The sequence below is a fragment of the Coregonus clupeaformis genome, chromosome 39 (genome assembly GCF_020615455.1).
Source record: "Coregonus clupeaformis isolate EN_2021a chromosome 39, ASM2061545v1, whole genome shotgun sequence".
Taxonomy (NCBI): domain Eukaryota; kingdom Metazoa; phylum Chordata; class Actinopteri; order Salmoniformes; family Salmonidae; genus Coregonus; species Coregonus clupeaformis.
Genome location: NC_059230.1, coordinates 14,852,861 through 14,870,802, shown reverse-complemented (window position 1 = coordinate 14,870,802; position 17,942 = coordinate 14,852,861). Strand labels below are relative to the sequence as shown.

Genomic DNA, 17,942 nt, shown 5'->3' with positions numbered 1-17,942 from the left:
TTCTCTTGTCCACAGTGGTCTGCGAACCCACAACCTGGCCCGCAGCCAAAATTCCTGCGTTGCCATGTAATGCTTACAGGACGAAGAATAGTTTCTAAGGCGCTGGTCTGCCCAAGAAGTGAGGGTAAACGGTAGACATGTTCTCTATCCACTTTGTTTTAATTATTATTTTGGGTATAGGGGAGGGTCACTTTTAGGTAACATTTATTTTGGTGAAGGGAGGGGCATGATTTTCTCCATATAACCCTTAGAGAAGCGACAAAATAATACAATAGCGCCACCTTGTTGTACTCTGAGCCTATCACTTTATTCATATAAATAATGTACTTTGAAATATTGGCAATTCAGGTGATCATTCCCACAGGTACCACAGAGAATCAAGTGTTTGAAATGCATAAACTGCCAAGGTGAAAATTCTACACATTAAAATAATGGGGGTCCATTTGCTGCTCCAATCTTGAGAAACCGTGTTGAGTTCAGAAACAAACCTGTTATGTAAAAAGTAGGTAATTGATTACTTGAATGCTATTTTGAAATATGTGGTGTGTATATATTATATATAAACTATTTATGTTCCTCTTTCACGCCCCAACAATCTAACTGCAATTAGCTAAATCTTGGAAACTGCTACCATTGATAGTGTAGGTTTAATTTGTGTAGAGGCCTAGCAGGAAGATTTAAAGGACTTCAAGAGTAGTGAGCTCACTGGGCATTTAATGTGCTCAACTAATTACACAGCGATTCAATTAACGGCTCCGAATGTTCACAGGCCCGTGTTCAGATATTTAATGTGTGTGTAGTTATGTTGTGCTGAAATGTTCTTTGGTTGACTAAATGTCAAAATATAGTTAAAGCTGAAGTATTCTACACCATACTACTTAAAATGTAATTCAACAGTCTGTTACTAAACTTCTACACCAGACTAAACCAACTCAATATTGTTAGTGAGAATATCAGTGGAATTAAAAGTTTAAAAAACAAGCACAATACTTTTCAAAAGCTTGATATAGTCAGGAATTTAATCAAAATGTACAAGGCACGCCACTCCAAGGCCCTTCACTCAAACACATCCACCTTTTCAGTGAAACAGTAACGCCACTGTTTTCCAGCTCTGCACCACAAGTGTTAGGTACACAAATTACCTGAGATGTTTTCAATCTATCTATATCACACTGGAATAGAATAATGGCCTCTAGTATTTGCTACCATAAAAACAATTTAATTAAGGCAGACGGTTAACTGGCACAGGAACAGTTTCCCCAAAACCTCCACATCGCATACAAACAACCAACCATTGGTTTGCAGAGCGCACATGTAAAACGTGACACAATACTTGACTTTATATTAAAATGAATGACGGCAATAACTTGATAAAAACAAAACTGCATATAGTTATATAACGAATGAATTAAGTGTGGAATGTTTTTAATCGCATCTTTACGGATAAATAATTGATTTGGGTTATTTCTCCCTTATTCTTAGCAGTGAGTTGTCACTGGATTCAGCTTTGGATGAATTAACTAGCTAGCAAATCCTCTCCATTCCTAAGGGGAATGGCAAAATAATGGAGTCTAAATCACAAATGGTGGAGTGAGACATTAATTGAATAGCCACGGCACCAGTGTTCAGTCATTGCAACCAGATGTGTTTATTCCAGTCCATGTGGCTAAATTACCATTTGGTGCTGTGGCATTGTCAACTATTCCCTAATAATGAGAAATTGTGACAAACCTACAATTTTGGAAGGAATGCATGTACTTAAAACAGACATTGAAATTGCCCAAAAAAAATTTGAAATTTGGTTTGGTCAATAGTGAAACAGAGTGAACATAGTCTAATGTTTCAAAATGTAGCCAACGCTGTGGTCCTGATGTTCTGAACCCCACCAATTCCTTTTACCATCATTGGCCCATTTACATAGAAATCAGTTAATTGTTAATGTACATAAATTCAACAGACTTAAAGCAGTCAGATTGACTCGTACAAGTACACGAAAATGTACAATGCAGACTGGAGCACAGATCCTGGTACTCTGACAGAGAGCGAGCGGTAGTCCCGTAGGTTTGGGGGGAGGGGGGGGTAAAGGGGTGTTGGAAAGGCAGCTCTGGAGTCAGAGGTGGTGTGGTCCTCTGGTTGTTTTGGTCCTAGCCCAGCCCAGCTAGGTGATATCCAGTGGTGGGTGTTAAGTGAGGACTTGTCTGATCTCGCGGTGGACGTAGCACAGGAAGTCCATGTAGGAGGCTCCACCGTGGAGCCCCTTGTCCTCTACCAGGTGCTGGCGGAAAAGCATCTCCGACCGGTCCTTCTGCTTCACAATCAGGAGCTATATTGGGATAACATGGGGACATAGTCAGCTTACGACCGAACTTGAGGAACAAAACTGTGCATTTTACATTTACATAATTTAGCAGACGCTCCTATCCAGAGCACTGGAGTACTACAGTCCTGCTGCTTGTTTCTCCCTGGAACTTAATTGATATATTTTAGCTGTCTATTCAAATAATTTATTTCACTAATCCTTACATTTTGACAATTGCTTACAGGCAAAACCAGGTTCCAGGCAAAAAACGGATACCATTCTTTCATTATATCAAATTAGTTTGGGGAAAGTATGCACAGTAACCAACATTGAATACTGTACCTTCATGGAGCTGGGCCTCTGGTCAAGCAAGGAGTCAATAATGGAGCGCAGCTTCTTAGACTGGGGGTTATCCAGCTCTGGTAGGGACCTCTGGAAAGCACACACACATGAATATTAGTGATATGCTGTGCTTTCTACACAGTCTGGAATTAACTTTTAAAATATCGCAACCATCTGAACTAATGGTATGACTAACTTCAGTGTTTCGAAACACCCCATCTCCTGTAGAGCTTGGGGGTAAGGAAGTTACTGTCCTCACCAGGTCAATGGGCAAGTGGGCAAAGGAGGTCACGTTGAAGATGCTCTGGATCAGTTCTGGGGGGCAGGCCTGGCCCAGCCACAGGAAGAGGGAGCACCCATTCTCCAGCAGGAACATGCCAGCATCTGTCAGGCGCTCTTCAGAACAGCGCACCGGAGCTGGCACCATGTCACTGGCAACGTCCATGTTGTGCTGGAAGAGGAGGATTAATGAATACATTTACTTTATTGAACAAATTAGGGGGCTGGCACATGAATGTCATGTTAGACCACACTATAACAAGAACCATAGTATTTACAGTGGGGGAAAAAAGTATTTAGTCAGCCACCAATTGTGCAAGTTCTCCCACTTAAAAAGATGAGAGAGGCCTGTAATTTATCATAGGTACATGTCAACTATGACAGACAAAATGAGAGAGAAAAAATCCAGAAAATCACATTGTAGGATTTTTAATGAATTTATTTGCAAATTATGGTGGAAAATAAGTATTTGGTCACCTACAAACAAGCAAGATTTCTGGCTCTCACAGACCTGTAACTTCTTCTTTAAGAGGCTCCTCTGTCCTCCACTCATTACCTGTATTAATGGCACCTGTTTGAACTTGTTATCAGTATAAAAGACACCTGTCCACAACCTCAAACAGTCACACTCCAAACTCCACTATGGCCAAGACCAAAGAGCTGTCAAAGGACACCAGAAACAAAATTGTAGACCTGCACCAGGCTGGGAAGACTGAATCTGCAATAGGTAAGCAGCTTGGTTTGAAGAAATCAACTGTGGGAGCAATTATTAGGAAATGGAAGACATACAAGACCACTGATAATCTCCCTCGATCTGGGGGCTCCACGCAAGATCTCACCCCGTGGGGTCAAAATGATCACAAGAACGGTGAGCAAAAATCCCAGAACCACACGGGGGGACCTAGTGAATGACCTGCAGAGAGCTGGGACCAAAGTAACAAAGCCTACCATCAGTAACACACTACGCCGCCAGGGACTCAAATCCTGCTTTGCCAGACGTGTCCCCCTGCTTAAGCCAGTACATGTCCAGGCCCGTCTGAAGTTTGCTAGAGTGCATTTGGATGATCCAGAAGAGGATTGGGAGAATGTCATATGGTCAGATGAAACCAAAATATAACTTTTTGGTAAAAACTAAACTTGTCGTGTTTGGAGGACAAAGAATGCTGAGTTGCATCCAAAGAACACCATACCTACTGTGAAGCATGGGGTGGAAACATCATGCTTTGGGGCTGTTTTTCTGCAAAGGGACCAGGACGACTGATCCGTGTAAAGGAAAGAATGAATGGGGCCATGTATCGTGAGATTTTGAGTGAAAACCTCCTTCCATCAGCAAGGGCATTGAAGATGAAACGTGGCTGGGTCTTTCAGCATGACAATGATCCCAAACACAACGCCCGGCAACGAAGGAGTGGCTTCGTAAGAAGCATTTCAAGGTCCTGGAGTGGCCTAGCCAGTCTCCAGATCTCAACCCCATAGAAAATCTTTGGAGGGAGTTGAAAGTCCGTGTTGCCCAGCGACAGCCCCAAAACATCACTGCTCTAGAGGAGATCTGCATGGAGGAATGGGCCAAAATACCAGCAACAGTGTGTGAAAACCTTGTGAAGACTTACAGAAAACGTTTGACCTGTGTCATTGCCAACAAAGGGTATATAACAAAGTATTGAGAAACTTTTATTGACCAAATACTAATTTTCCACCATAATTTGCAAATAAATTCATTAAAAATCATACAATGTGATTTTCTGGATTTTTTTCCTCATTTTGTCTGTTATAGTTGACGTGTACCTATGATGAAAATTACAGGCCTCTCTCATCTTTTTAAGTGGGAGAACTTGCACAATTGGTGGCTGACTAAATACTTTTTTCCCCCCACTGTAGATGCATCCCTGCAAAAGAGTATTGACATGTACCCCAACCAAATAGTATTGGATGAGATTGCAAATATATTTTTTTTACCCATCAAGTTAGCCTGACAAGTTAAATCCATCTTGCACTTTCATTCAGGTCAGAGTGAGCAGTAATCCAGAGTTTGCAGCATATTATTAGGAGGACCATTCCACCCATAATTTTGCAATATTACAAAGTGTTGCTTTAAAACAATTGCAGTGTTTGGTGACAGTGTCACACAAATTAAAACAAAATTAATCACAAGTGCCTGGCCCCTTCCAAGCAAACACTGCAATTGAAGTGAAGGAGAACAACAACTGCCATTGTCTCAGATATTTGGTCACAATTATGAAGCATGTAATTATTCTACTAAGGGCAACTTATACATCAAATTAAATGTTAGTAGACCTTACCGTGAAATACTTACAAGCCCTTAATCAACAATTCAGTTCAAGAAATAGTTAAAAAAATAACGAGGCTATATACAGGGGGTACCAGTACCAAGTCAATGTGCAGGGGTACAAGTTAGTCGAGGTAACTTGTACATGTAGGTAGGGGTAAAGTGACTATGCATAGACAAACAGCAAGTAGCAGCAGTGTAAAAACAAAGGGAGGGGGGAGGTGTCAATGTAATTAAACTTAGCAAAAAAAGAAACGTCCCTTTTTCAGGACCCTGTCTTTCAAAGATAATTAGTGAATATCCAAATAACTTCACAGATCTTCATTGTAAAGGGTTTAAACACTGTTTCCCATGCTTGTTCAATGAACCATAAACAATTAATGAACATGCACCTGTGGAACGGTCGTTAAGACACTAACAGCTTAGATGGTAGGCAATTAAGGTCACAGTTATGAAAACGTAGGACACTAAAGACGCCTTTCTACTGACTCTGAAAAACTAAAGAAATATGCCCAGGGTCCCTGCTCATCTGCATGAACGTGCCTTAGGCATGCTGCAAGGAGGCATGAGGACTGCAGATGTGACCAGGGCAATAAATTGCAATGTCCGTACTGTGAGACGCCTAAGACAGCGCTACAGGGAGACAGGACGGACAGCTGATCGTCCTCGCAGTGGCAGACCACGTGTAACAACACCTGCACAGGATCCGAACATCACACCTGCGGGACAGGTACAGGATGGCAACAACTGCCCGAGTTACACCAGGAACGCACAATCCCTCCATCAGTGCTCAGACTGTCCGCAATAGGCTGATAGAGGCTGGACTGAGGGCTTGTAGGCCTGTTGTAAGGCAGGTTCTCAACAGACATCACCGGCAACAACGTCGCCTATGGGCACAAACCCACCGTCGCTGGACCAGACAGGACTGGCAAAAAGTGCTCTTCACTGAGTCGCGGTTTTGTCTCACCAGGGGTGATGGTCAGATTTGCGTTTATCGTCGAAGGAATGAGCGTTACACCAAGGCCTGTACTCTGGAGGGATCGATTTGGAGGTGGAGGGTCCGTCGTGGACTGGGGCGGTGTGTCACAGCATCATCGGACTGAGCTTGTTGTCATTGCAGGCAATCAAAGGGAAGACATCCTCCTCCCTCATGTGGTACCCTTCCTGCAGGCTCATCCTGACATGACCCTCCAGCCTGACAATGCCACCAGCCATACTGCACGTTCTGTGCATGATTTCCTGCAAGACAGGAATGTCAGTGTTCTGCCATGGCCAGCGAAGAGCCCGGATCTCAATCTCATTGAGCACGTCTGGGACCTGTTGGATCGGAGGGTGAGGGCTACGGCCATTCCCCCCAGAAATGTCTGGGAACTTGCAGGTGCCTTGGTGGAAGAGTGGGGTAACATCTCACAGCAAGAACTGGCAAATCTGGTGCAGTCCATGAGGAGGAGATGCACTGCAGTACTTAATGCAGCTGGTGGCCACACCAGATACTGACTGTTACTTTTGATTTTGACCCCCCCATTTGTTCAGTGACACATTATTCCATTTCTGTTAGTCACGTCTGTGGAACTTGTTCAGTTTGTCTCAGTTGTTGAATCTTGTTATGTTCATACAAATATTTACACATGTTAAGTTTGAGAGGACTTTTCTTTTTTTACTGAGTTTAGTCCGGGTGGACATTTGATTAATTGCTGTGCGGTAGCAGAGAGAACAGTCTATGACTTGTGTGATTGGAGTCTGACAATTTTTTGGGCCTTCCTCTGACACCGCCTAGTATATAGGTCCTGGATGGCAGGAAGCTTGGCCCCAGTGATTTACTGATAGGAGCCCGTAAAACGGCAGCCATCCCCTCCAGCGCCTAGTGTTACATTTACCCTCAAACACGCTTCTCAGAAGTTGTTCATGGACACAATTTATTGAACTTTTCTTACCACCTTAAAATGGCAGGTTTCGTTAAAGTGCTGGGTAATTGCTGGCATGCAATACACAGCCTCATACAGTGGCATCATATTTATGGAATTAGTTGGCATATCAAATAAGAGGATGTCACACCTTAGGGATGCCAATACCAAAGAACTAGTAAATGCATCGACTCAATTGTAGTTGCTTATAGGAGACGCACACTGAAATGCTGTTCATCTGTAGAACAGGGGTCTTTAACCTCAGAATCCTTTGGCTAGCCTGGGATCCACACGGAATATATTTGTTTCTTTATTGTATCACTTGTAGTCAGATCTCAGCACTATGATATGAGGACAGTGGGATTGGGAAAGAGTGATATAAAACTACTAAGAGTGAGGTCCATTAGCCTCAATGAAGAAGGAATTGCAGTTGGTAAAAAGGACGAGAGTGAGTGTGTGTGTGTGTGTGTGTGAGAGAGTTCTCATCAATAGGATGGGACATGGGTAAAGCAGGAGGTGGGTGTGTTTGTGTGTGTATGCTTTCATCAGTGGGATAAGGCAGGAGAGAGTACTTGGTGTGTTGTCTCACCAGTGGGACGAGGCGTGGGTAGAGAAGCAGCTGGGTATCCTCCACCCCCATGGCTGTGGTGCTGAGTCTCTGGTGAGCCCTGTCGTCTGTAGAGAGCTCAGCGCTGCCCACCAGGGGACCAGTCTTCAACAGGCTGTTTAAGTAGACCGGGAACACCTTCATGGCATCAGGCAGGATCAGCTACACGGGGAGAGACGAGCTAGTGAGAACACCCCTAATAAACACAGGACTCCCTGATGCCACAGTAATATTGTTTGTTTGCAATTCTTGAAAAGACGAAAGCAAGCATAAAACTGCAGTAGGAATCAAGCGTGCCGGAATCTGTCTTTTATCAGTTTACTTTTGTACTCTGCACCTGTACGTTTCTGGATGTTAGTATACTTCATGTCCCTAGAGACCATATGCTGCGCCATGTTCAGTTTTTAGCATTCACACACTGACCTATGAGTGAATAACACCACAATCTTACACACCTCACAGTGCTGGATTAGTAGAAAGCGTTCACATATTACCCTACATACACAAAGACAATTTGTCACAAATGGAGAATAACGTTCTCTATTCAAGTTAACTGTGTTGTATGCCACTGACCTGGCTGGCAGCGGAGGGACTGGCACAGTTTTTCCTGTAGCAGGCCAGCATGTGGGCCATCTGGTTGACCAGGATCTCCCTCACCGTCTTCAGGGGCTGGTTCAGCATGGCACGGTACGCTGGGAGGGAGAGGGGGAGGAAGGGAGAGGTAGAGGGCATTTGAAGGTCAGTAACTGTGTTCCCACGCTGAACCTGTCTGCACAATTGAGAGCATGCTGTCGGGCTGTATCACCGCCTGGTACGGCAACTGCACCGCCCACAACCGCAGGACTCTCCAGAGGGTGGTGCGGTCTGCACAACGCATCACCGGGGGCAAACTTCCTGCCCTCCAGGACACCCACAGCACCCGATGTCACAGGAAGGCCAAAAAGATCATCAAGGACAACTACCACCAGAGCCACTGCCTGTTCACCCCACTATCATCCAGAAGGCGAGGTCAGTACAGGTGCATCAAAGCTGGGACCGAGAGAATGAAAAACAGCTTCTATATCAAGGCCATCAGACTGTTAAACAGCCATCACTAGCACAGAGAGGCTGCTGCCTACATAGACTTAAAAATCACTGGCCACTTTAATAAATGGAACACTAGTCACTTTAATGATGTTTACATATCTTGCATTACCCATCTCATATGTATATACTGTATTCTATACTATCTATTGCATCTTAGCCTATGCCACTCTGATAATGACATTGCTCATCCATATATTTATATATTCTTATTCCATTCCTTTACTTAGATTTGTGTGTATTAGGTTTTGTTGTGGAACTGTTAGATACTACTTGCTAGATATTGCTGCACTGTCGGAACTAGAAGCAAAAGCATTTCGCTACACCCGCAATAACATCTGCTAACCATGTGTATGTGACCAATACATTTGATTTGAAGTGGTCTCATCCAAGGGGTTTGCTTGTCACTAATACTTTATGGGAGGCATATGGTTCTGCTTTTAAAAGTTACTTCACCTCTTAGTTTTCTTAAGGTGATTTACATATACAAGGTAGCTAAAGTGAAGCATGAAGTGTTTAGAAAATTACAGATAATCATGAATGAATGGTGAATAATGATGAGTGAAAGGTTAGGCACAAAGATCATACCCACAAGACATGCTCTCACCATCACCGAATAATAGGGGAGGTTAGCATTTTTTGGGGGGTATGATATTTATGCCTCCGTAACTTTCTCACTCATCATTATTCACGATTAATTCATGTGTATCTATAATCATGGTAGCATCCACATTAATGTATAAGTGTTTAGAAACATATTCTATTCTTATTTACAATATAAGTGACTCCAAAATGACACAATACATTTACCATTCATTTCTATTGGGCACTAAATAATCTGAAACACAATCAAAACCAATTACAAACTAGTTGGATGCATTTGCAGAGTCACAAGTTTGATGTAGTCATTGCGTACTAGGAATATGGGGCCAAATTCTATACTTTTGACTACTTTAATACACATAAGTGAATTTGTCCAAATACTTTTGGTCCCCTAAAATGGGGGGACTATGTACAAAAAGTACTGTAATTTCAAATCCAAAGTGCTGGAGTACAAAGCCAAAACAACAACAAAAATGGTCACTGTCCAAATACTTTGAGCTCACTGTACATATAGGGTATGAGTATGCTGTATATAATGCAGAATTACACATCAGCCAGCTATGTTCCACTACTAAGTGGTATTTAACTGATATTATTTATACCCAAATCTCATTCAATATGCCTAGATGGGAGGGAGCGAATATATTCAAACAGGAAACATACATGAACATTCCAAATGGACAAGTTCAGGAGGTATCTCTTCTTCAATCAAACCTTTTGGTAACTTCTATGAGGCAAACATACATAATGCCTTTAAAGTGGATTTATAATGTCTTATGATCTTATGATACACTTATAGGATATTTCCCTCATTTGGACCATACTGACACAGGCCTAAAGACAGTAATACTCTGCTGTGTGTAGTCACCTGACTTGGTGAAGAAGTTGATGAGGGCGTCCGTCTCACAGCTCTTGTAGAGCTCAGACAGCTGTGCGCTGCAGTTCAGACTGAGGTTGTGGATCCGCAGACGCCGCTGGCCGCTGATGGTCGTGTACAGCAATGCACACTGGGAAACGGAACACACACAGAAGCCATTAGTGGGTTAAAAGACTGTCAGGGTTTTAATCTAACATATCAGAATAGGATGTTTAAGGCTTTGTGGAACCCTAATTGTCATACTTGAGTAAAAGTAAAAGTAAATGTTATACATCAAATTCCTTTTATTAAGCAAACCAGACAGCCTGATTTTCTTGTTTTTTTATTTTCGGATAGCCAGGGGCACACGCCAACACAATTTATAAATGCAGTATTTGTGTTTAGTGAGTCTGCCAGATGAGAGGCAGTGGGGATGACAACACGTTATATTCACAGGTGCATGATTTGGACCATATTGCTGTCCTGCCTGAGCATTCGAAATGTATCATACTTTTTGGTGTAGGAAAATGTAAGGGAGTAACAAGTACATATTTTCTTTAGGAATGTAGTGGAGTTAAAGTTGTCAAATTAAAGAGTAATGTACAGATACCCTCAAACAACTTAAGTAGTACTTCAAAGTACTTTACACCACTGGTTATTAAATGTGATGCATATTTTTGTTTTGGTTGCAGTCAAATACCCACTTTGCAGTGAGCCTAAATATCTATTAGTGGTAACCATTCTAAAATCAGATTCACATTGTTCGTTTTGAGTTTTATGAGTGGTTGCGAGACACACCTGCATGAGAGCGCCCGTCTCCTCGCTAAGTGTGTCGTCGTGTTTGAACTCCACCGTCACAGCCTTGTCACAGTCCACGGCAGCCATCTCCACATCTGTGGTGTTGTTCATGTGGATGGCACCAAAGAAGTCTGTAGCCCTGAAGCCTGGAAGGAGAGACAAGGGACACCTATTAGTAAGTATCTTGGAGTGGCAGTACAGTCCAGCAGTATTAAAATCAATTTTACCTCAAATTTTAATCAATGCAATGGAATTATCTGGCGACCTTGTAAAACTGTTGGAAACAAATGTAATAAAATAAAAATTCCTACAATCGAGACTGTACATATTTTGGGGTTTCTGAGTACATACAAGGGCAATGAAATGAGTTCATACACTTAATACAGTAGATGGCTGAATTACCTGTGCTGGTGCGGACTCTCATGATGGCATCAAACCCGATGGCCTTCTCGACATCCTTCCTCAGGTCACTCAAGAAATGCTCTCCATCCATGTCCACCTGAAATACACAGGTAGTGCTACAGTCAACCACAAGGTGGCAGAGTTTCCACAATTACCCTCCATGGACTATTGTACCAGGGCCAAGATCTGAATGCAATTTAGGCTCTAATGCATTTAAGGTAATGTGATTCATCACATTTGTTCAATAACAGAACAATTGGTGGACTCAAATGGCAGTTTGGACAAAATACAAACTATCCCGTTCTACCATGCCATGTTTGGTGGTGGTGCCTAACTCGGACTTAGGCTCCCGAGGTTTTCCCGTGGCTGTGACCATGTTGCTCCCTCCCTCCCTCCTTACAAATTACATTATCACATTATTTATTTATTGGTTTATTTGACTTTATGGACTGTGGACTACAAAATATTTATATGTTGGGTTGTGGCGCCTGTCCTCGGCTGTGGATGTAATGTGTACGTACCTGGAAGTTGCTGTACTTGAAGACGGAGCCTCCTGTGTGTGTGGGGACATCTCCCATGGTGGCGATGTCCACGTACTGGCTGGGGAAGAGGAAGAGGTCCACGCTGCAGCCCTGAGATACACAGTCCTTGGACAGCTGCTCATAGACAGCCTTCTGGGGCTGGAACAGAGTCTAGGACACCGCAGGGGACCCAAACAAGACAGGACACACAAACACACACAGACAGCAGGCTATGGATATCTCACACAGTCAAAAAAATGGGATAGCCGATGATATGGTGCATTTAAAGTCCGCATTTTGAATACAAATGTTAAAAGACTGCCAATTTTGCTTCACCTTTTCCTTCTCTGTGTTTATCAGCTTCTTGTCGTCCCTGTTCTTCAGTTTCCCAGGGGCCTCAGCGGTGGGGATGGAGGAGTGGAAGATGAACAGCTTGCCGCTGCATTCTGCTGCCTGGAGAGGACGCAAATAAATAATCACACTAGAGAGAGACAAGAGAGATAAAAGGAGAGTGCTAATATAAAAAAAAGGTGTGCACATAAATGTATTTCCTTGTGGGACTGTTTCAATGAAGGGAACAACATTGATTTGAACTGGACGGGTCTCTGTGTGTTCATTTTCAGTGAGGGGATTCTATGGTTGGAGTTTCTAGGTCAACAGATTGCTAAGGCAATAGTCAACAGTCTTACCGACCCAAATGAGTTGCTAACTCACCATTATGCCAGTACTAGCATTTTCTGCAAGGCTGTCTGTTCACATGTCAAATCTATTTGACCTCTACCACACATTCAATCAAACTGAAGACAAGTCTTTGGGAAATATTCAGTTGGAGCCGATTAAATAAACAGTTCTATTAGGAAGCGAAAAGGAAAGTTGCAAAGTCATTGAGTTGGAGAAACTTTACTGCACAATGCCAATTGCAGAAGCGCAGTATAACAGTCTGTGTCGACAAAAGAAAACAATCCCTGTTTTGGGGGGAGAGTTGGCGGTAAGGAGGCTGTGACTGCAAAAAGTTCAGTTGGCCTCTACAGCTGTTATTTGTTTGGACTATTCTACTTCCTTTAGTTTTAAGATTGGTTGATAATAATCTAGTCGGATTTCACAATGCACTGTATCAACTTATTATGTGAGTATGTTGTCTTTTAATCTGTTGTCTTTTCATTTCAATATGTCAGTGTTTTTGTATCTGTCCTAATGTAAATAAACAATTTAAGTGAAATCAGCACTTTAGTGTCCATCACCACCTGGACAAAGTAACTGTTGGCTTGCCATGTTCCCTTCCCTTGTGTGTGAGTGGGAGTTGACATCCAGCCTCTCACCTTCAGTGCCTCTACCCCAGCCTGGATGACAGGGGCAAAGACTGTCTCGCTCTCGTTGGTGTCTGCAAACATGTCAGGGATCTGGTCCAGGAGACTGGAAAGGGGTTAAGAGAGAGGGACAGTGTCACAATCGTTCACCTCTGGTACATTGGTTTTCAACACTTGGTAGATAATCGTGTTAAATAGCTCTGTTTCATTGCCTCCTTTATGACAGCTAATCTATAAGGATAATTAGTTAACTGGATGGACATTGACCGTAGTACTTTCACCTTTCTGTGGTTTCTAAGGAAGAGAAATAAGAAAGTTATTTTAGATCACTGGGACAGCAAGTGGTTAGATCGAAAGGCAATGTCCTTACAATTCCACAGATCATTGGGGGACTATGATGCACATGAACAGTTCAGAAGAGTCCATTTCACAGGTCATACAGTAGACAAAACCCCTTTCTAGCAGCAACTCAATTCTTCTAAAGTCATATTTGGATCTAAACCAAGGCCTCAACTCACATTTGTTTAATTATATCGGGAGTAAGAGATTTAGCCAAAGGTCCCTGTTTGACATGGACTACCGCCATGTACTCTGTACGACTGCATAGACACACCAAAATATAAAGTGGTGATAAATCATTTTGGTGCCATACACAACTGCATAGATAAGACTATTTTCCCATATAAATCCACAAGTATTTTTAATATAAAATCTTTCCAGGGACCACTTAACCTCCTAAGCATTCTCTGGACGTAACTGTTTTTCAACGCCATCTTGGCGTTTATGATGAAAACCACAAACTAGAGATGCAGAGAAAATGAGGCTTTGGAAACCTTCTGATGGGCAAGATAATCAAATGCTGTCATTCAACATTTGTTATTACCACATGAAATATGTAGCTCAGAAATCAGCTTCGACAGAAATAGAGGCACATCCATGGGCTTTGAGAAGGAGCTGGAGATATAAAGACAAAGTATACGTTTAGCAAAAAGAAAACAACCACTACTAACACACTACGCTCCAAAGTAAGATTCATCCAGACAAGATTTTCACCCTTTTGTCTTCATCAGGTTGTCCGACTTTGGAGCATAGATTGCAGTGTGCAGAGATTATCTTGTTATTTTTTCTAAACAAAGAGCTTCCATTGGGCTATATAAGCTAAACAGTGTCAATGCCTTCTTCAAGAGGTTCAGCTTCCTCACATTACCTGTGGCCATTCATACACACTAATTAACATATCTAAATATTAGAAAATATGCCATCAAGGATCACTACTCAAATCAACTCTCATGTCAGAGATGTGCCCTTTCTCTTACTTGTTGATGACTGCGCACGACTCCTGGAAGTTGACAAGGAAGCCGTCGAGCAGCGGGACGAACATCTCTGCCGTGTCGGATACTACCATCATCTGGGGCTGGGCCAGGGCACTGTTCACGTTGTAGAAGTGTAGGATCTTGTTGTAGGTGACGAAGCCCACCTTCACCATCGAGCTCTCAGCACCATCCTCTCTGTGGGGGAGGAAGAGAGGAAAAAAGTGCGAGATGAATGTGTGTGTGTGTGTGTGTGTCAATAGGGGGAGAGAGAGAGAGAGAGAGAAAGAGTAGCCTGGTGTGAGTCATGAATTATAATCATGTCTAAAACACACAGATTTGGGACCAGATGGGAATTTTTAATTTTTTTTCTAACCATGCTGGTCCTTAGAGGGCACTATGTTACAGCGTATATGAAGTAATCAAATGTTGTAGTCGTTTATCCACTTTGACATAATGGCCAATAAGCAGCAATAAGTCCCCTATTCTGAAGTGTTATTCTAAACATGATATTTTAAAAGACAGTGTTCCTGACATGAACGGATCACAAATCAATGTGGATACACACTGTATGCACTTAGCGGTAGCTATCAGACCTGGTTTCAAACACTATTTGAAATCACTAAAATACTTCAGCTGTCTTTGAATGAACTTTCATGGTGTAATGGAAACAATAGAATAGTCCCAAATGTGTAAACTCTGCCCATCTGGCACTCCAGGCAGGCTAAAGCAAAACGCTCAACATATTTGAAAGATTTCAAATAGTATTTGAACCCAGGTATGTTAGCTTCAGCTAACTATACATACAGTCCTACAGCATAGATAACAGCCAAGTCAAAGCTGACTTATGAAATTGCTCCTATCCTTTTGGTCCATGATTTGGTTATGGATGCTTCAAGAGGTAATGATAAATTAGAAAGCTAATGGCTTTCCCACAACTCTCCATGGACCACTCCGAGATCACTACATCAAAGCTGAGGCCCTATTTCATGCTTGGTTTGAGGACCTTTGTATATTTATTTGATCTACCAAAACAACTTCCCGCCCTATAAATCACAGTGAAGTTTTAGGGTAAGCAACCAATGCGCTAAAAACATTCCTGGGGGCAGAATTGCTTTTTTAGGGCAAACCAAAACAAAATGGGAGAGAGTCTTATTCCGAGGATGGGCACCTCTTGCAGCAGCCACCACTCAGTTAATTAAAAGGCCCATTACCCATGCACGCCTAATGAACTTACACAAACATCCACGGAAGAGTGGAATAACAGAATATGGGATCGTTTATTGGCAGAGGAGAGCGGGAGGAAGAGAGCGAGTGTGTTGGAGAGTTAGACTTCAGAAGGTCCTGACATTGCTTTTTCTCTAGGAGGGGTAGTGGGGTATTGAGGCTTAGAGGGGCTGAGGAGAGAGGCGTAGAGTTGTTTTTCTTCAGGGCAAAGTGCTGATAGGTGAAGGAAACAAGGGGCCACGTATGCTTTCAATTAAGCACACACACACACTTTCTCGCACATTAAACTACACCAACAATTTCCTTCTCTTTCTCTCACAAACACACACACTCCTCTCCAACCTCAACAGAAGTTCAATTACATTAATAAGAAACTGTCAATGAAATATATGACTGTTTCCCTCCCTTTTACAGATCTCGCTTTCATTTTCATGGACTGGAGAGAATTCAACGCAGTCGAGATAAAACCAACTTGTTTTGACGAGGCTAGAGGGAAGGTAGTAGAGAGAACCAAGTGTGACATAGACCAGAGCCTGTGGGACTAGTAGGTCTGTTGAACTGGGGCCTGTATCTAAAACCCTCACTATAAAAAACGACATGTAAAATCATTCCCCATCTGACAAGGGGTAACTGGGGCTTGTCTCCCTTTCTTTCTGAGCACTGCAAGAGCAATACGGAACATGTACCTCAACTCAATGTAAAGTCCCATAGAGCGGACTTCTATCAACATCATTCATAAGAACTGATAGGAGAAGCAGTCCGGCAATGCAGGCTTGTTATTGCTTGTTTTCATACCCAGTATCAATTATTAAATATTAAGATGACAGAGAGAAATACTACAGGATTTAGTCTACACCTGTTTTTGCTTTCTCCGAGCCCCGTTTCCCCCCTAACAAGCTAGAGGCAAAGATGTGACTATTTCGGCAGCATTGCTCATCCATATAAGTGTTGGGTGTCCAACATGTTTTCCATCAGTTTAAATGCAGCAGAGAGCAAAGCTTCACAACGGAGAACAGGGAGAACACTACTAGCTGTTTCGGGGGTGACGTAAGGGTTCTGTACAAATATGTCCATAAGGCTGCAGGCTAGGGGCGAGAGCGAGTTTCCAAATAAGTTATTTTAGAAAAGGCCAGGTGAAGTATAGAATCGTTTTCTCAGTGATAAATCAAAACCTTTTTTCCTCGCCGGCGACCCACATAAAACAGCCAAAATCAGACCCATCTGTGCAGCGGACTTCTTGTGTTTTGGACGGGATTCAAGGTTGGAATCTGCACAATAAAATTTTCCGTCTTAGGCCACCCTCCTTCTTTCCCTCCCCCTAGCATCTCCCCCCTCCCACCAACCTACTCCCAACAACCTTCAGGCAATAATTTTCAACCGATGAGATACTTGAATACTTGGCTTAAAGCTTTTTTCTTTGCCTTGGACTTGTGGGACCTCCTTATTTGGCAGTGTATTGCAGCCCACCACCCAAATAACAAACCACCCAGCTACACATTATGGCTGATGGGGGTGTCGAAAACCAACACTTCCATAAATCTAAATGTGGTTTCTCTCTGCCTTGAGACACCAGTTAGCATGGTATCTCATTACTCATAACACCTTAGAGGGCACAGCATTGTATGAAGGATTCTGACATTGGAGACGGCTTACGTAGTTTCACTGTGACCTCCAAGGTTATGTAGTGGGTCTCAAAGACCTCTATCACAAGTTAGCAGATTTTATATAAAAGACCTTGGAGCTAGGCTGTAGGCAGAGCGATGTTGGGCCAGTTTCTAGAAAGTGCTCAAATGCAGGCGGTTCAAGGCTCTATTCCTTGATTATGAGAGGTCAGTGTTTGATAGCTTGCGTGTGTGTGTGTGCGTATGCTTATGTGTGTGTACCTGGGCAGGTTGTCTAGCAGGGTCTTCAGCTCCTCACACACCAGTCTGACCAGTCCACTCTTGATGTTGGCATAGGACACGTCGATCATGAAGATGTACGCTGGAGGACTGGCTGGCTTGTTGTTCTGACAGACCGAGAGAAAGAGCGACAACATTTTGAATTACAAATTCAATTCAACTACTGTGTTACTTCACCTTATTTCTTTTCTTTTATTTGCTCATATTTTGCTGTAT

The 17,942-nt window shown here is 42.7% G+C and overlaps 1 protein-coding gene across 1 annotated transcript in view; it reads right to left on the bottom strand.

The window, feature by feature from the left end:
* Positions 1-1,001: 1,001 nt before the first annotated feature.
* The window catches only part of LOC121554649 (protein transport protein Sec24D-like), a 33,493-nt gene continuing 16,552 nt past the window's right edge, over positions 1,002-17,942 (bottom strand). The window contains exons 11-23 of the mRNA XM_045211959.1: positions 17,709-17,833; positions 14,605-14,796; positions 13,301-13,394; positions 12,318-12,434; positions 11,982-12,152; positions 11,461-11,557; positions 11,059-11,204; positions 10,273-10,411; positions 8,292-8,410; positions 7,701-7,880; positions 2,901-3,092; positions 2,642-2,731; positions 1,002-2,323 (exon numbers count right to left, since the gene is read on the bottom strand). Of these exons, the coding sequence (XP_045067894.1) occupies positions 2,183-2,323; positions 2,642-2,731; positions 2,901-3,092; positions 7,701-7,880; positions 8,292-8,410; positions 10,273-10,411; positions 11,059-11,204; positions 11,461-11,557; positions 11,982-12,152; positions 12,318-12,434; positions 13,301-13,394; positions 14,605-14,796; positions 17,709-17,833 (1,803 nt within the window). The 3' untranslated portion in view covers positions 1,002-2,182. The remainder of the gene's footprint in view (positions 2,324-2,641; positions 2,732-2,900; positions 3,093-7,700; positions 7,881-8,291; positions 8,411-10,272; positions 10,412-11,058; positions 11,205-11,460; positions 11,558-11,981; positions 12,153-12,317; positions 12,435-13,300; positions 13,395-14,604; positions 14,797-17,708; positions 17,834-17,942) is intronic.